At 45.5% G+C, this 17182-nt stretch overlaps 1 protein-coding gene across 34 annotated transcripts in view; it reads left to right on the forward strand.

Moving 5' to 3' along the window:
* ttn.2 (titin, tandem duplicate 2) overlaps positions 1 to 17182 on the forward strand; it is a 227432-nt gene that overhangs the window by 180857 nt on the left and 29393 nt on the right. For all 34 annotated transcript variants that reach the window (XM_042214006.1, XM_042214024.1, XM_042214023.1 and 31 more), the window contains one exon: positions 21 to 17114. In XM_042214006.1, coding sequence (XP_042069940.1) covers positions 21 to 17114 — 17094 coding nt within the window. The remainder of the gene's footprint in view (positions 1 to 20; positions 17115 to 17182) is intronic.

Consider the following 17182-nt stretch of genomic DNA (forward strand, 5'->3'; position numbering starts at 1 on the left):
TTTGTTTTTGTGTTTATTAGATCCACCCGGTCCCCCATCCAACCCTAGAATTACAGAAACCACCAAAACCTCAGCCACATTCACCTGGGGCCGACCCCACTATGATGGTGGTCTTGAAGTAGAGGGCTACATTGTTGAATATAAAAAGGAAGGACATGATGATTGGGAGACAGAGACACAGTACCCACTGAAAGCTTCAGAATACGTGATTGGTAAACTACAAAAAGGAGGCAAATACCACTTCAGGGTTAGTGCTGTAAACTCTGAGGGAATAGGCGAGCCTGCAGAGGTTGAGAAAGTGACTGAATTGGTGGACCAGGAGATGTTGCCAGACTTTGAGCTGGATGCTGAACTCAGAAGAACTCTGGTAGTTAGAGTTCGTGCTTCAATCCGTATGTTTGTTCCTATCAAGGGCCGTCCTGTCCCTGAAGTCACATGGAGTAAAGATGACACTAACCTGAAAACACGTGCACATATTGACAACACAGAGTCGTACACTCTTCTGGTTATTCCTGACTGCACAAGATATGATGCTGGAAAATACCACCTTTCTCTAGAGAATGTTGCTGGAAAGAAGACTGGGTTTGTTAATGTGAAAGTTCTGGATACACCGGGACCACCAGTCAATCTCAAACCTAGAGAGATCACGAAGAACAGCATCACCCTACAGTGGGAAATTCCCATTATTGACGGTGGTTCTAAGATTCGTAACTACATTATTGAGAAAAGAGCAGCCACTAAGAAGGCCTACACAGTGCTTAGCACCACATGGCAGAAGTGTTCCTTCAAGATTCCAGACCTCAAGGAGGGAGCTTACTACTATTTCCGTGTCTCAGCTGAGAATGACCTGGGTGTGGGTGAGCCAGCTGAAACCCCAGAGCCAATCAGGGTATCCCAGGCCCCCTCTGCCCCAGAAAATTTGTATGTCACCGATGTTACCTCTGATAGTGCCAGCCTTGCATGGACCAAGCCTTTGCATGATGGTGGCAGCTTGATCACTGGGTATGTCATTGAGGCTCAAAAGAAGGACACTGATCAGTGGGTCCATGTGGCCACCATTAAGGCTCTGGATTATACTGTTACAGATCTAATTGAGGGTGCTGAATATACCTTCCGTATAATGGCAGTCAATGCATCAGGCAGGAGTGATCCCCGTGAGAGCAGACCAGCTGTTATCAAAGAGCAGACTTCTGCTCCTTCATTTGACCTGCGTGGGGTCTACCAGAAAACGATCATTGCTAAGGCAGGAGATCGGTTGAAGGTGGAGATTCCAGTGTTGGGCAAACCAAGGCCTGTGGTTTCATGGAAGAAAGGAGATACAGTGCTCAAGGAGACACAAAGACTCAACATTGAAACCACACCAACATCAACTATTCTCAACATCAATGAGATAAAAAAGAAAGATGGAGGCCAGTATTCTATGACTGGTAAAAACATGCTGGGGGCAATGACAGAGACAATCACAATCCTGGTTCATGACATTCCTGGACCTCCAACTGGTCCTATTAAGCTGGAAGAAATTTCATGTGATTATGTGCTGATGTCCTGGGACCCACCAGAAAATGATGGAGGTGTTCCTATTAACAACTATATTGTTGAGATGCGGGAGACCACTGGTACTTCATGGGTAGAGCTGGCAGCTACAGTCATCCGCACCACATTTAAGGCAGCCAGACTTACTACAGGAACTCAGTATCAGTTCCGCATCAAGGCCCAGAACAGATATGGGATTGGACCAAGCATTATCTCTGAACCAGTGGTAGCTGTCTATCCATTTGATGTACCAAGCCAGCCTGGCACTCCCGTGGTCACCTCTTTCAACAAGGATGCTATGACCCTTAGTTGGAATGAGCCATCCTCTGATGGAGGTAGTGCCATTCTGGGCTATCATGTGGAAAGGAAAGAGAAAAACAGTATTCTGTGGCAGAGGATCAGCAAAGCCCTTGTTGTTGGAAATCTGTTTAAATCAACGGGCCTTATTGATGGAATTGCATATGAACACCGTGTTATTGCTGAAAATATGGCTGGTCTCAGCAAAGCCAGCAAACCCTCTGAGCCCATGTATGCTTTGGACCCAGTTGATCCACCAGGCAGGCCAGTAGCACTAAATATTACTAGGCATGAAGTGACCTTGTCATGGACCAAGCCAGAGGGAGATGGAGGATTTTCTATTACTGGATACACTGTAGAGAGGAGGGAGATGCCCAATGGACGTTGGCTCAAAGCAAACTTCAACAACATTCTGGAAACTATCTACACAGTCAGTGGTCTAACTGAAGATGCAACCTATGAATTCCGTGTGTTTGCTAGGAACTCAGCTGGTGCTGTTAGTGCTCCATCCCAGTCATCTGAAGCAATCTTGTGCAGAGATGACATTGAAGAGCCCCGGCTTGATGTAGATGCATCATATAGCAGCACTGTTGTTGTCATGGCAGGAGAGGTATTCAAGCTGGAAGCCAGTGTAACTGGAAGGCCCATCCCATCTCTGGTATGGACCAAAGAAGGAAAGGAGCTTGAGGATACAGCCAAAATTGAGATAAAAACATCCGAGTTCCACACAACTTTAACAAACAAAGATTCGCTCAGGAGGGATGGTGGTGCTTTCACTTTGATTGCCAGCAATCCTGGTGGCTTTGCTAAGTTCATATACAATGTCAAGGTGTTAGATAGACCAGGACCTCCCAACTCCCTCACTGTAACAGATGTCACTGCTGAGAAATGTGTCCTTAATTGGCTCCATCCAACACATGATGGTGGTGCCAAGATTGAGTACTTTATCATTCAGAGACGAGAGACCAGCAGATTGGCTTGGACAAATGTGGCCACAGACCTTCAAGCTAATAGGTTCAAGGTCACCAAGCTTCTAAAGGGCAATGAATACATTTTCAGAGTTATGGCTGTTAACAAGTATGGTGTGGGTGAACCTGTGGAGTCGGAACCTGTCATCTGTGCCAACCCCTATGTACCCAGTGACCCACCACAGCAGCCTGAAGTCACCATAATCACCAAGGACTCTATGGTTGTCTGCTGGGATCGCCCTGAACATGATGGTGGCAGTAGAATAAACACATACATAATTGAAAGACGGGACAAAACTGGCCTGCGCTGGGTGAAGTGCAACAAGAGGACTGTAACTGACTTGCGATTCAAAGTCTCAGGCCTCACACCAGGGCATGAATATGAATTCAGAGTTCTTGCTGAGAATAATGCTGGGCTAAGTCAGCCCAGTCCTTCCAGTCCATTCTACAAAGCCATTGACACCATCTTCCAACCTGGACCTCCAGGGAACCCCAGAGTGCTGGACACAACCAAGTCTTCTATCACACTTGCATGGAACAAGCCTGTCTATGATGGTGGTTCAGAAATCACTGGTTACATAGTGGAGACCTGCCTGCCTGAGGAGGATGAATGGACAATTCACACTCCCAAGAATGGTTGGACTGCCACTTCTTTCACCATCACCAATTTGAGGGAAAACCAAGAGTATAAAATCAATATTTCTGCAACTAATTGTGAAGGAGTGGGAGAGCCTGCAGCTGTTCCTGGAACACCCAAGTCTGAAGACAGACTAGTTCCTCCAGAAATTGAACTTGGAGCAGAACTACGTAAGGTGGTCTGCATCAGAGCCTGCAGCACACTCAGACTTTTTGTCCCTATCAAGGGAAGACCAGCACCTGAAATAAAATGGTCTAGAGAGCATGGGGAATCTCTAGATAAAGCTAACATTGAAATCACCTCATCATTCACCACTCTTCAGGTAGAGAATGTTGACAGATTTGATGGGGGTAAATACATTGTGACTGTAGAGAATGCCTCAGGAAGTAAGACAGCCTTTGTTAATGTCAGAGTGCTAGACAGTCCTGGAGCACCTCAGAATCTGATTGTCAGGGAGGTCACTAGAGATTCAGTTTCTCTTGCTTGGGATGCTCCTGTCATTGATGGTGGTTCCAGAGTCCGCAATTACATCGTGGAGAAGCGTGAATCAACCAGAAAGGCTTATTCAACTGTGTGTGCCAGCTGCCATAAGTCAAGTTGGAAAGTTGGAGACCTAGAGGAGGGAAAGATGTACTTCTTTAGAATTTTGGCTGAGAATGAATATGGCATTGGCCTCCCAGTAGAGACTCTTGAACCAATTAAAGCATCAGAGAGGCCTCTTCCCCCAGGCAAAGTGTCTCTCCGTGAAGTTACCAGCAAAAGTGTCACATTAAGTTGGGAAAAGCCTGACCATGACGGTGGAAGCAGAATCACTGGCTATATAGTTGAGATGCAGGGAAAAGGCAGTGAGAAGTGGACCCAGGTTATGGTTGTAAAAAGCAATGAAGCTCATGTTACTGGCCTTACACAGGGAGAGGAGTATACATTCCGTATTTCAGCCATTAATGAAAAGGGAGTCAGTGACCCCCGCCCTCTCAATGTGCCTGTGGTTGCCAAGGATCTGGTCATCTCACCAACCTTCAAACTTCTTTTCAGCACATTTAGTGTGCTAGCAGGGGATGATCTGAAAATAGATGTACCATATGCTGCCCATCCCAAGGCTACAGCAACTTGGCTCAAAGATGGTGTTGCTCTCAAAGAGACGACAAGAGTGAATGCAGATGCCACAGACAAAAATCTTCTCCTGGTTATTAAGGAGGCTTGCAAAGATGATGTGGGAACATATACTGTCAAACTTACTAACACAGCTGGAGAGGCATCTACAGATATCAGTGTTATTGTTTTAGATAAGCCTGGCCCTCCAACTGGCCCAATTAAGCTAGATGAGGTCACTGCTGATAGCGTGATCCTGTCCTGGGATCCACCTCAGTATGATGGCGGTTGTGCCATCAATAATTACATCGTTGAGAAGAGAGACACATCTACCACTAACTGGCAGATTGTGTCAGCTACAGTAGCCAGAACCACTATCAAGGCAGCACGTCTGAAAACTGGATCTGAGTACCAATTCAGGATTGCTGCAGAGAACAGATATGGCAAATCTTCAGCCCTGTTATCTGATACTATTGTTGCTCAGTATCCTTTTGAGGTTCCTAGTTCACCACGTTCTGTTACTGTTCAGTCAACCACCAAGGAAAGTATGGTGGTTGTATGGGAAAAACCCAGCAATGATGGTGGAAGCAAGATTTTGGGATACCATTTAGAGCTAAAAGAGAGAAACAATATATTGTGGGTGAAACAGAACAAACAACTTGTCCCAGAAACTAGATTCAAGGTTATTGGCCTGGAGGAGGGTATTGAATATGAGTTCAGAGTTTATGCTGAGAACATTGTTGGCCTCAGCAAAGCCAGCAAAGTGAGTGAAATACAAGTTGCCCGAGATCCTTGTGACAGACCAGGAAAACCAGAAGCTGTCATTGTAACACGAAACCAAGTGACACTAAGATGGACAAAACCCCAATATGATGGTGGAATCAAGATCACAGGTTATGTTATTGAGAAGAAGGAGGGAGCTGGTCGCTGGATGAAGGCCAGTTTCACTAACATCACTGAAACAGAATTTGTTGTCACAGGACTTATTGAGAATCAGACTTATGAATTCCGTGTCATTGCCAAAAATGCAGCAGGTGTTTTTAGCCAGCCATCTGATTCTACTGGAGCAATCACTGCCAAGGATGAGGTGGATCCACCCAAAATTGACTTGGAAGCTAAATACTCCCAAACTGTGGTAGTTAATGCTGGAGAGACATTTAAACTTGAGGCTGCTGTTTACGGTAAACCTGTACCCACAATTCATTGGCTGAAAGAGGGCCAGGAGATCACCGAAGCAGCTCGCTTAGAGCTTAAGAACACAGATTTTACAGCTTGTCTTGTTGTTAAAGAAGCCATCCGTGTTGATGGAGGTCAGTACATACTTCTAGTAAAGAATGTTGGAGGAGAGAAATCTGTTAACATTAATGTTAAGGTTTTAGATAGACCTGGTGCACCCGAAGGCCCTATATCCATTTATGGTGTCACTAATGAAAAATGCTCAATTTCCTGGAAACCTCCCTTGCAAGATGGAGGAAGTGATGTTTCCAATTATATTGTTGAGAGGAGGGAAACCAGCAGATTGGTTTGGACTGTAGTTGAACCAAAAGTTCAGACACTGAACTTGAAGATCACCAAATTACTTCCTGGTAATGAATATATTTTCAGAGTGATTCCTGTTAACAAATATGGAGTTGGAGAGCCACTGGAATCTGAGCCAATGGTTGCCAGGAATCCATTTGTCACTCCCAACCCACCAACAAATGTGGAAGTTTCCACAATAACCAAAGACTCTATGGTGGTGACCTGGGAGAGACCAACTAATGATGGTGGCAGCCCAATCCAGGGATACATTGTTGAGAAACGTGACAAGGATGGTGTACGATGGACTAGATGCAACAAGCGCAATATTAGTGAGCTGCGCTTTAGAGTTACCGGGCTTCTTGAAAACCATAGCTATGAATTCAGAGTTGCTGCTGAGAATGCTGCAGGTGTTGGCATGCCTAGTGCACCAACAGTGTACTACAAAGCACTGGATCCTGTCTTCAAACCAGGTCCACCAAACAACCCCAAGGTGGTAGACACATCTAGATCCACTGTTTCCCTAACATGGGGCAAACCCATCTATGACGGTGGCTGCGAGGTTCAGTCTTACATTGTAGAGACATGTAATGGTGCATCTGATGAGTGGTTTATGTGTACTCCACCAACTGGAATCATGGACACAAAATATACTGTGAAAAAACTTCTGGAAAAGCATGAGTACCAATTTAGAGTGTGTGCAATCAACAAGGTTGGTGTTGGTGAGCATGCTGATGTTCCTGGAAAAATTCTTTTGGAGGAGAAACTTGAAACACCTGATCTTGATCTTGATGCAGATATGAGAAAGATGATCAACATCAGAGCAGCGAGTACGCTCAGATTGTTTGTTCCTGTAAGGGGTCGTCCAGCTCCAGAGGTGAAATGGGGCAAGGCTGATGGTGAGATTAAGGAGACTGCTCAGATTGACAATACAGGCAGCTATGCATCACTTGTCATTGAGAATGTTGACAGATTTGATAGTGGCAAGTACACCCTGACTGCTGAGAATGCTAGTGGAGTAAAATCAGTCTTCATAAGTGTCAGAGTGCTGGACTCCCCTAGTCCACCAACTAACTTCGTGGTGAAAGAGATTACCAAGAATTCTGTCACTCTCACATGGGAGCCTCCACATCTGGATGGTGGCTCAAAGATTAAGCACTATATTGTTGAAAAGCGTGAGAGCACCAGGAAAGTGTACTCTCCCATCACGACATGCAACAAGATGTCATGGAAAGTTGAACCTCTTCCAGAGGGTGGAATCTTTTTCTTTAGAGTATTGGCTGAGAATGAATATGGTGTGGGTCTCCCTGCTAAAACTATAGAACCAGTTAAGATATCTGAGAAACCTCAGCCACCTGGCAAGGTCAGTGTTGTTGATGTTACTCACAGCACTGTAACTTTAACTTGGGAAAAGCCTCTGCATGACGGTGGTAGTAGGATCACCCACTATGAAATTGAACTAGCTCCCAAGGACAGTGAAGCTTGGTCTATATGTGCTAGTGTGAAAGCACTGGAAACATTAGTGACAAACCTTCTCAAGGGAGAGGAGTACCAGTTCAGAGTTGTTGCTGTAAATGACAAGGGCAAAAGTGACCCACGACAGTTGGCTCATTCTGTTGTAGCAAAGGACCTTGTTATTGAACCTGCTGTTAGACCCAAGGCAAGTTCTTACAGTGTCCAGGTGGGGTATGACCTCAAGTTAGAGGTCCCGGTCGCTGGTCACCCTAAACCAATTATCACCTGGACCAAAGATGGCATAGCCCTTAAGCAGACTACCAGAGTCAATGTCACCGACTCAGCACAAACTACCACTCTTACCATAAAGGATGCTACCAGAGAAGATGGAGGTATGTACACTATCAGTGTCTCCAATGACCTTGGTTCAAAGGATGCCACTGTAGAGGTGATCACCTTGGACAAACCAGGCCCACCCACAGGCCCTGTAAAGTTGGAGGATATCAGTGCTGAGAGCATCACCCTCAACTGGGAACCTCCTACATACACAGGTGGTTGTCCAATCTCAAACTATGTGGTGGAGAAGAGAGACACAACCACAACAAACTGGTCGGTTGTGTCTGCCACTGTGGCTAGAACCACTCTAAAAGTCAGCAATCTGAAGACAGGCACTGAGTACCAGTTCAGAATTTATGCTGAAAATAGATATGGAAAGAGCTATGCAATTGATTCACAGCCTGTTGTGGCACAGTATCCATTCCAGGAGCCAGGACCACCAGGAACACCATTTGTTTCTTCACACACTAAAGACTACATGGTAGTTGAGTGGCATAAACCCCCAAGTGATGGTGGCAGTGCCATCTTGGGCTACCATCTGGAAAGAAAAGAAAGGAACAGTATCCTCTGGACAAAGATAAACAAAATGCTCATCCAAGATTGTAGATTCAAATCTACTCCACTCGAAGAAGGCATTGAGTATGAGTATAGAGTCTATGCAGAGAACATTGTTGGCATTGGTGAATGTAGCAAAGTGTCTGAGGTTTATGTTGCCCGTGATCCATGTGATCCTCCTAGCCGTCCTGAGGCTGTGATTGTGACCAGGCACTCAGTGAAACTCAAGTGGAACCCCCCGGCGTACGATGGTGGGAGTTTAGTTACAGGTTATCTAGTAGAGAAACGTGATCTTCCGGAAGGAAAATGGATGAAGGCTAGCTTCACAAACATCATTGAACACAAATTCACAGTTACTGGCCTCACAGAAGATAGCAAATATGACTTCAGAGTAATTGCAAAGAATGCTGCAGGTGCCGTTAGCAAGCCCTCTGAGAGCACAGGATCCATAACTGCTAAGGATGAAGTTGTCCCACCTAAGAGTGAGACAGATCCTATGTACAACCAGACCATTGTTATAAATGCAGGAGAGACATTCAATCTTGAGGCCAGTGTGGAAGGAAAGCCTATTCCAACTGCTCAGTGGTTCAAGGGGAATCTTGAAGTTGAAAACTCAGCAAGAGCGGAGATCAGAAACACAGATTTTAAAGCTTTGCTTGTTGTAAAGGATGCTATCAGAGTTGATGGTGGACAGTATACTCTGGTTCTCACAAATGTGGCAGGAAGTAAGACTATCCCCTTCAGTGTGAAGGTTCTGGACAGACCAGGGCCTTCAGAAGGACCTCTTACTATCAGCAATGTTACTGAGGAAAAATGCTCACTGTCGTGGCTGCCACCCAGGCATGACGGAGGTGCCAGCATTTCTCACTACATCATTCAGAAAAGAGAAACTAGCCGCTTGGCATGGACTGTGGTCTGCAGTGATTGTAAAGCTACCATGTTTAAAGTTACAAAACTACTGAAGGGAAATGAGTACATCTTCAGAGTCATGGCTGTCAACAAATATGGCACAGGTGAGCCGCTTGAATCAGCACCAGTTATCATGAGAAATCCATTTGTTCCACCTGGAGCACCTCAGGATCTTGAGATCACAAATATCACCAGGGATTCTATGACTGTATGTTGGAACCGTCCTGAGACATCAGGAGGCAGTGACATTGTTGGCTACATTGTTGAGAAGAGAGACAGAGCAGGAGTGAGGTGGACCAAGTGCAACAAACGCAGAGTGACAGACTTGCGTTTCAGAGTAACAGGACTGACTGAGGACCATGAATATGAATTCAGGATATCTGCTGAGAATGCAGCTGGAGTGGGCCAGCCAAGTCCATCGACAACCTATCTTAAAGCATGTGACCCCACCTTCGAGCCAGGCTGTCCCACCAATGTCCATGTGGTAGACACTACTAGAGACTCCATTAGTCTGGCTTGGCACAGACCTATCTATGATGGTGGCTGTGAGATTCAAGGCTACGCTGTGGAAATAACCAAGGCTGATGAGGAGGAATGGGCCATATGCACCCCACCTTGTGGAGTCAATGCTACCAAGTTTACTATCAAAAAGTTGATTGAACACCAAGAATACAAAGTCCGCATTTGTGCCATCAACAAGGTGGGTGTTGGTGAGCCCACTGAGATTCAGGGAGTCGTCAAACCTGTGGATAAGATTGACCCTCCAGAAGTGATTCTGGATTCAGAGCTCAGGAAGGGAATAGTTGTCCGTGCAGGAGGCTCGATGAGAGTCTGCATTCCATTCAAAGGCCGTCCTACTCCTGAGATAAACTGGGCCAAAGAGGATGGAGAGTTACCCAGTAAAGTTCAAGTTGAGACTGGTGAAGATTACACACAGCTCTCAATTGAAATCTGTGACAAATATGATGCTGGAAAGTACGTGCTCAATTTAGAAAATAGTGCTGGCACCAAATCAGCTTTTGTTTCCGTTAAGGTGCTAGACACTCCAGGGGCTCCTTTAAACCTAACAGTAAGAGATATCAAGAGGGAAAGTGTGACTCTGACCTGGGAGCCTCCTCTTATTGATGGTGGTGCAAGAATCAAGAATTACCTTGTTGAAAAGAGGGAGTCCACAAGGAAGGTTTACTCTAATGTGGACAACAAGTGCACAAAGACAAGCTATCGTATAACTGGCCTGACAGAGGGAACTATATATTATTTCAGAGTCTTAGCAGAGAATGAGTTTGGTGTGGGACAGCCAGCTGAGACAGAAGAATCAGTAAAAACATCTGAGCCCCCCCTGCCTGTGGGTAAGGTCACATTGACCGAAGTGACAAAAACAACTGCTTCACTCTCCTGGGAGAAGCCAGATCATGATGGAGGTAGCAGAATCATTGGTTACTACATTGAGATGCAGCCTGTGGGCTCAGAGGAATGGGTGGTAGCTGCCACATGCAAAACTTGTGAAGGCACTGTCACAGGCCTCAGTGCAGGACATGAGTACCTATTTAGAATCTTAGCCTTCAATGAGAAGGGCAAGAGTGACCCTAGACCTTTGGCTGCGCCAGTCACTGCTAAAGATATAACCATTGAACCCAAATTCAAGATTCAATTTAACACTTATAGTTTACAGCACGGTGAGGATTTGAAGATTGAGATTCCAGTGATTGGACGACCTGTTCCCAAGGTTGAATGGAAGAAGGATGGACAAGCTCTTAAAGAGACAACAAGAATTAATGTTTCCAGCACATTGTCATGCACTAAGCTGTACATCAAAGATGCAAATAAGGAGGACTCTGGCAAATACACTGTCACAGCCACCAGTAGCATTGGAGCAGCGACAGAGGAGATTACTGTTATTATTCTTGATAAGCCTGGGCCACCCACGGGCCCTGTAAAGATAGAAGAGGTGAGCTCTAATTATGTCACTCTCTCTTGGGAGCCACCAGAGTATACCGGAGGCTGTCCCATCAATAATTACATCGTGGAGAAGAGAGATACTACCACCACAGCATGGCAGATTGTTTCTGCTACTATTGCCAGGACAACCATCAAAGTCACCAAGTTGAAGACTGGTGTTGAATATCAATTCAGAGTGTCAGCTGAAAATAGATACGGGAAGAGTTCTGCAATTGTCTCTCCTGCTGTTATTGCTCAGTATCCATTTAGTGAGCCTGTGGCCCCAGGAACACCAGTCATTTCTTCTGTAACCAAGGATAGCATGGTCGTTGAGTGGAAACCTCCTACCAACAATGGGGGCAGTCCAATTCTTGGCTATCACCTTGAGAGAAAAGAAAAGAATAGCCTCTTGTGGACTAAATTAAACAAGCTTCTAATCCCAGACACACGTTTCAGAACTACAGAACTTGAAGAAGGTATTGAGTATGAATTCAGGGTTTATGCTGAAAACATTGCTGGTCTCAGCCCAGCTAGCAAGCTGTCTGAGAGCACAGTAGCAAGGGACCCTTGTGACTCACCAGGAACTCCTGAGCCTATTGAAATCACCAGAAACCATGTGACACTCCAGTGGACCAAGCCCCAGTATGATGGAGGGAGTGCAATTACTGGCTATGTGATTGAGAGAAGGAAGCACCCAGACACCCGCTGGATGAAGGCCAGCTTCACTAACATCATTGATACACAATTTACACTTACTGGTCTGACTGAAGACTGTGTGTATGAGTTCAGGGTCATTGCCAGAAATGGTGCTGGGATTTTGAGCCAACCCTCTCAGAGCACAGGGGAAATTACTGCCAAAGATGAAATTGAGGCTCCAGCAGCCACCATGGATTCGAAATTCAAGGATATGACTATTGTTCACGCAGGTGAGACATTTGTCATTGATGCTGACTATACTGGAAAACCTTTGCCTGAGGTCATTTGGTTAAAGGATGGAAAAGAGATTGACAAAGCCACACCAAGAATGGAAATCAAGACTACCCTCACACGTACCATCCTGACAGTCAAGGATTGCATCAGAGTGGATGGTGGCCACTTTGTCCTCAAGCTTATTAATGTGGGAGGAGTCAAGATGATCCCAGTTAATGTCAAAGTTCTGGATAGACCTGGGCCTCCAGATGGACCTCTAGAAGTCAAAGGGGTCACAGCTGAGAAATGTTATCTGCATTGGAATCATCCCTCACATGACGGAGGAGCTGGCATCTCTCACTATATCATTGAGAAGAGAGAGACTAGTCGTTTGTCATGGACTATGGTTGAGCCCAGGATTCAGGCAATCAGCCACAAAATCACAAAACTATTGCCTGGCAATGAATATATCTTTCGAGTTACTGCTGTAAATAAATATGGTGTTGGCGAGCCTTTAGAATCAGAAGCTGTTGTTGCTCGTAACCCTTTCACCACTCCCAGTGCCCCCTCAAACCTTGAGGTCGGTGCCATCACTAGGGACTCCATGGTGCTTTCCTGGGAGAGGCCCAATGATAATGGAGGTGCAGAGATTGAGGGATATGTCCTTGAAAAACGTGATAAAGATGGTATCAGATGGAGTAAATGCAACAAGAAGAGGCTGAATGACCTGCGATTCAGATGCACTGGTCTCACAGAGGGCCACTCATATGAATTCAGAGTTTCGGCTGAAAATGCTGCTGGTGTAGGAAAGCCTAGTGCACCAACTCCGTACATCAAGGCCTGTGATGCCACTTATCCACCTGGACCCCCAAATAATCCAAAGGTCACTGACCATTCAAGTACCACAGTTTCCCTTTCATGGTCCAGGCCTATATATGATGGTGGTGCACAGATCACTGGGTATATTATTGAAATGAAAGAGGCAACAGATGATGAATGGATCATTAGCACACCACACACTGGCGTCCAAGCCACTAACTACACAGTAAAGAAACTTAAGGAGAATGCGGAATACAACTTCCGCATAAGTGCTGTTAATTGTGAGGGAGTAGGAGAACATGTAGATTTGCCTTGTTCTGTGATTGCTGCAGAGAAGCTGGAGGCTCCTGAAATTGAACTAGATTGTGACCTAAGAAAGATGGTCAACGTCCGTGCCTCTGCTACCTTGCGTCTGTTTGTGACAACCAGAGGGAAGCCTGAGCCTGAAGTCAGATGGTCAAAGGCTGATGGCACTCTAAATGAACATGCCCAGATAGAAGTCACAAGCTCTTACACAATGCTGGTGATTGAGAATGTTGACAGATTTGACACTGGCAAATATGTGCTGACCCTTGAAAACCTCAGTGGCTCTAAATCAGCCTTTATCAACGTCAGAGTTCTGGATTCTCCTAGTGCTCCTACTAACCTCGGAGTTAAGGATGTTAAAAGAAATTCTGTCTCTCTCTCCTGGGAGCCTCCTCTAATTGATGGTGGGGCTAAGATATCACATTATATAGTGGAGAAGAGAGAACAGAAGAGAATGGCTTTCACCAGTGTTTGCACTAACTGCGTCAGAAACTCCTACATTATTTCAGACCTGCAGGAAGGAGGCCGATACTATTTCCGTGTGTTAGCTGTGAATGAACTCGGAGTAGGTCTGCCTGCATCCACAGATCAAGTTAAGGTGTCTGAGCCTCCTCTGCCTCCTGGTAAGATTGTGGTTGTTGACATTACTCGTCATGCTGTTACACTCTCTTGGGAGAAACCTGATCATGATGGAGGCAGTAAGATTACAAACTATATTGTGGAGATGCAGCCCAAGGGAGATGACAAATGGACGGTGTGCAGTGAAGTCAAAGCACTTGAAGCTACCATTGATGGACTCACAACTGGAGAAGAATACTCCTTCAGGGTAACTGCTGTGAATGATAAGGGTAGAAGCGATGCTAAGCCTCTGGCTACTCCTGTGGTGGTAAGGGACATCACGATGGAGCCCATCATCAACCTGTTATTCACCACATACAGTGTAAAAGCAGGAGATGATTTGAAGATTGACGTTCCCTTCAAAAGCAGACCACAGCCTGAGGTGTGCTGGAAGAAGGATGGCCAAGTGCTTAAGCAGACAACCAGGGTAAATGTTCTCAATTCAAAAACCTCATCTAAGATTGTCATCAAGGATGCCACGAAGGAGGATGTAGGGAAGTATGTGATTACCCTGACTAACTCAGTTGGTACCAAGTCAGCTGAAATCTCTGTTATAATCCTGGATAAACCTGGACCACCTAGTAACATTAAGGTTGATGAGGTGAGCGCTGACTTTATTTCTCTGTCATGGGATCCTCCAACCTATGATGGTGGTTGTCAGATTAACAACTATGTAGTTGAGAAGAGAGACACTACTACTACAACATGGCAAATCGTGTCAGCCACAGTGGCCAGAACATCAATTAAGGTTTCTCGACTTACTCAGGGGACAGAGTACCAGTTCCGCATTGCAGCTGAGAACCGTTATGGGAAGAGTCCTGCCATAGATTCTGCTCCTGTTGTTGCTCAGTATCCATTTGAGCCTCCTGGCCCTCCAACCCAACTTCATGTTGTCCATGCCACCAAAACTGGGATGCTCGTGGTATGGGGCAGACCTGCAAGTGATGGTGGAAGTCCTGTTATTGGTTATCACATTGAAAGCAAAGACCAAAGCAGCATCTTGTGGACCAAGGTCAACAGAGGTCTGGTGACTGAGAACCAGTTTAAGATGACAGGAATGGAAGAAGGTCTGTTGTATCAGTTCAGAGTGTATGCTGAGAATATTGCTGGAATTGGTCCATGCACTAGGGCAAGTGACCCTGTGGCAGCCAGGGATCCATGTGAATCTCCACATAACCTTAGAGTCACAAACATCACTAGAAATTCAGTTTCTCTTTTTTGGGAAAGACCTGAATATGATGGCAGTGCAAAAATTACTGGCTACATTGTTGAGCGTCAAGAGCTTCCCACTGGTCGCTGGCTGAAATGCAACTTCACCAATGTTCAAGACACTTACTTCGATGTCACTGGTCTCACAGAAGATGTCCGATATGATTTCCGTGTTATTGCTAAAAATTCTGCAGAGCAATTGAGTGCTCCTTCAGAAAGCACTGGACCCGTCACTGTCAAAGATGATGTAGATCCTCCCACCATTATACTGGAAGATAAATTCAGACAGTTGGTTGTCATTAAGGCTGGAGAAATCATTAGAATTGATGCCGAAATTACTGGGCGTCCACTCCCAGTTGTTTCATGGTCTAAGGATGGAAAGGAGATTGAGGCCAAGGCTAGATGTGAAATCACATCCACTAACTTCACAACCACGCTCATTGTCAAAGATGCTATCAGAAGGGACTCTGGACAGTATGTTCTTACTCTGCACAATGTAGCTGGAACCAGATCTGTGGCTATCAACTGTAAGGTTCTGGACAGACCTGGACCTGCATCAGGACCTTTAACAGTTTCTGGTCTCACAGCAGAGAAATGCACCCTGTCATGGGGACCACCTCAGGAAAATGGCGGTGCTGAAATTATGCACTACATTGTTGAGAAACGTGAGACCAGTCGTCTTGCCTGGACTCTTGTCTATGGTGACATGAAGGCAACTACCTGCAAAGTGACTAAACTGCTCAAAGGAAATGAGTACATCTTCCGAGTTAGGGGAGTCAACAAATATGGAGATGGTGAAAGCCTGGAGAGTGAGCCAACAAAGGCCACTGATCCATTCACTGTCCCTTCAGCTCCCACTAATGTCCAGGTCACCTCTGTTACAAGTGAGGCAATGACCATTTGCTGGGAAAGACCTGTTTCTGATGGTGGCAGCAGTATTGCTGGCTATGTAATTGAGAAGCGAGAGAAGACTGGCCTCCGCTGGTGCCGTGTCAACAAGAAACCTGTTTATGACCTTAGAGTGAAAGCTTCACACCTTCGCGAGGGCTGTGAGTACGAATACAGAGTTTTTGCAGAGAATACTGCTGGCCTCAGTGCTCCTAGCACTCCTTGCCCACTCACCAGGGCAGAAGACCCACAGTTTTTACCCTCACCTCCAGCTAAGCCTAGGATAATTGACTCCACAAAGACTACAGTCACCCTGTCATGGAATAAGCCACTTTTTGATGGTGGAGCACCTGTGACTGGTTACAGAGTAGAATACAGGAAGACATTAGATGATGAATGGATTGTTGGAGTACAGAACACCAAAAACACAGAATTTACAGTGGTGGGATTATCACCTGGAACTGAATATGTGTTTGTCGTCAAATCCATTAACAAGATTGGAGTGAGTGAGCCCAGTCCTGAGTCAGACAAACAAGTTGCCAAAGAAAGAGAGGAGGAGCCAACCTTTGATGTTGGCAATGAAATGAGAAAGACTCTTATTGTAAAGGATGGAAGCTCTTTCACAATGAAAGTTCCTTTCAAAGGCAAACCCATCCCTAGTGTTACTTGGGCTAAGCCTGATGTAGACCTTAGAGTTCGCGCTGTAATTGACACCACAGATACCTTTACTTCCATCACCTTAGAAAAAGCAACTCGGAATGACTCTGGAAAATACACTGTCACTCTATCCAATGTAGCTGGTACCTCCTCCTTGACGCTCACTGTCCGTGTTTTGGACTCACCTGGGCCTCCTAGTCATATAGAGGTCAAGGAAGTCACAAAGACCTCTGCTACTATAACCTGGGATATTCCTGAGATTGAGGGAGGAGGACCAGTCAAGAATTACCTTATTGATTACCGTGAGGCTAGCAAGAAAGGCTGGACTAGATTGACTGACACATGCCACAGACTGACATACAAGGTGGCAGACCTGCAGGAGGGAGAAGTCTACTACTTCAGAGTGACAGGCGAGAATGAATATGGTATTGGTGTTCCTGCTGAGACCAAAGAGGGGACCAAGATCACAGGTATTAAATCCTGAGTTGGTATTTTTTTAATTTTTATAGAAAATATATATCAAAATTTGTTTTAATTG

The sequence above is a fragment of the Haplochromis burtoni genome, unplaced genomic scaffold, assembly GCF_018398535.1.
Source record: "Haplochromis burtoni strain Fernald_Lab_line unplaced genomic scaffold, NCSU_Asbu1 Contig_511, whole genome shotgun sequence".
Taxonomy (NCBI): Eukaryota; Metazoa; Chordata; class Actinopteri; order Cichliformes; family Cichlidae; genus Haplochromis; species Haplochromis burtoni.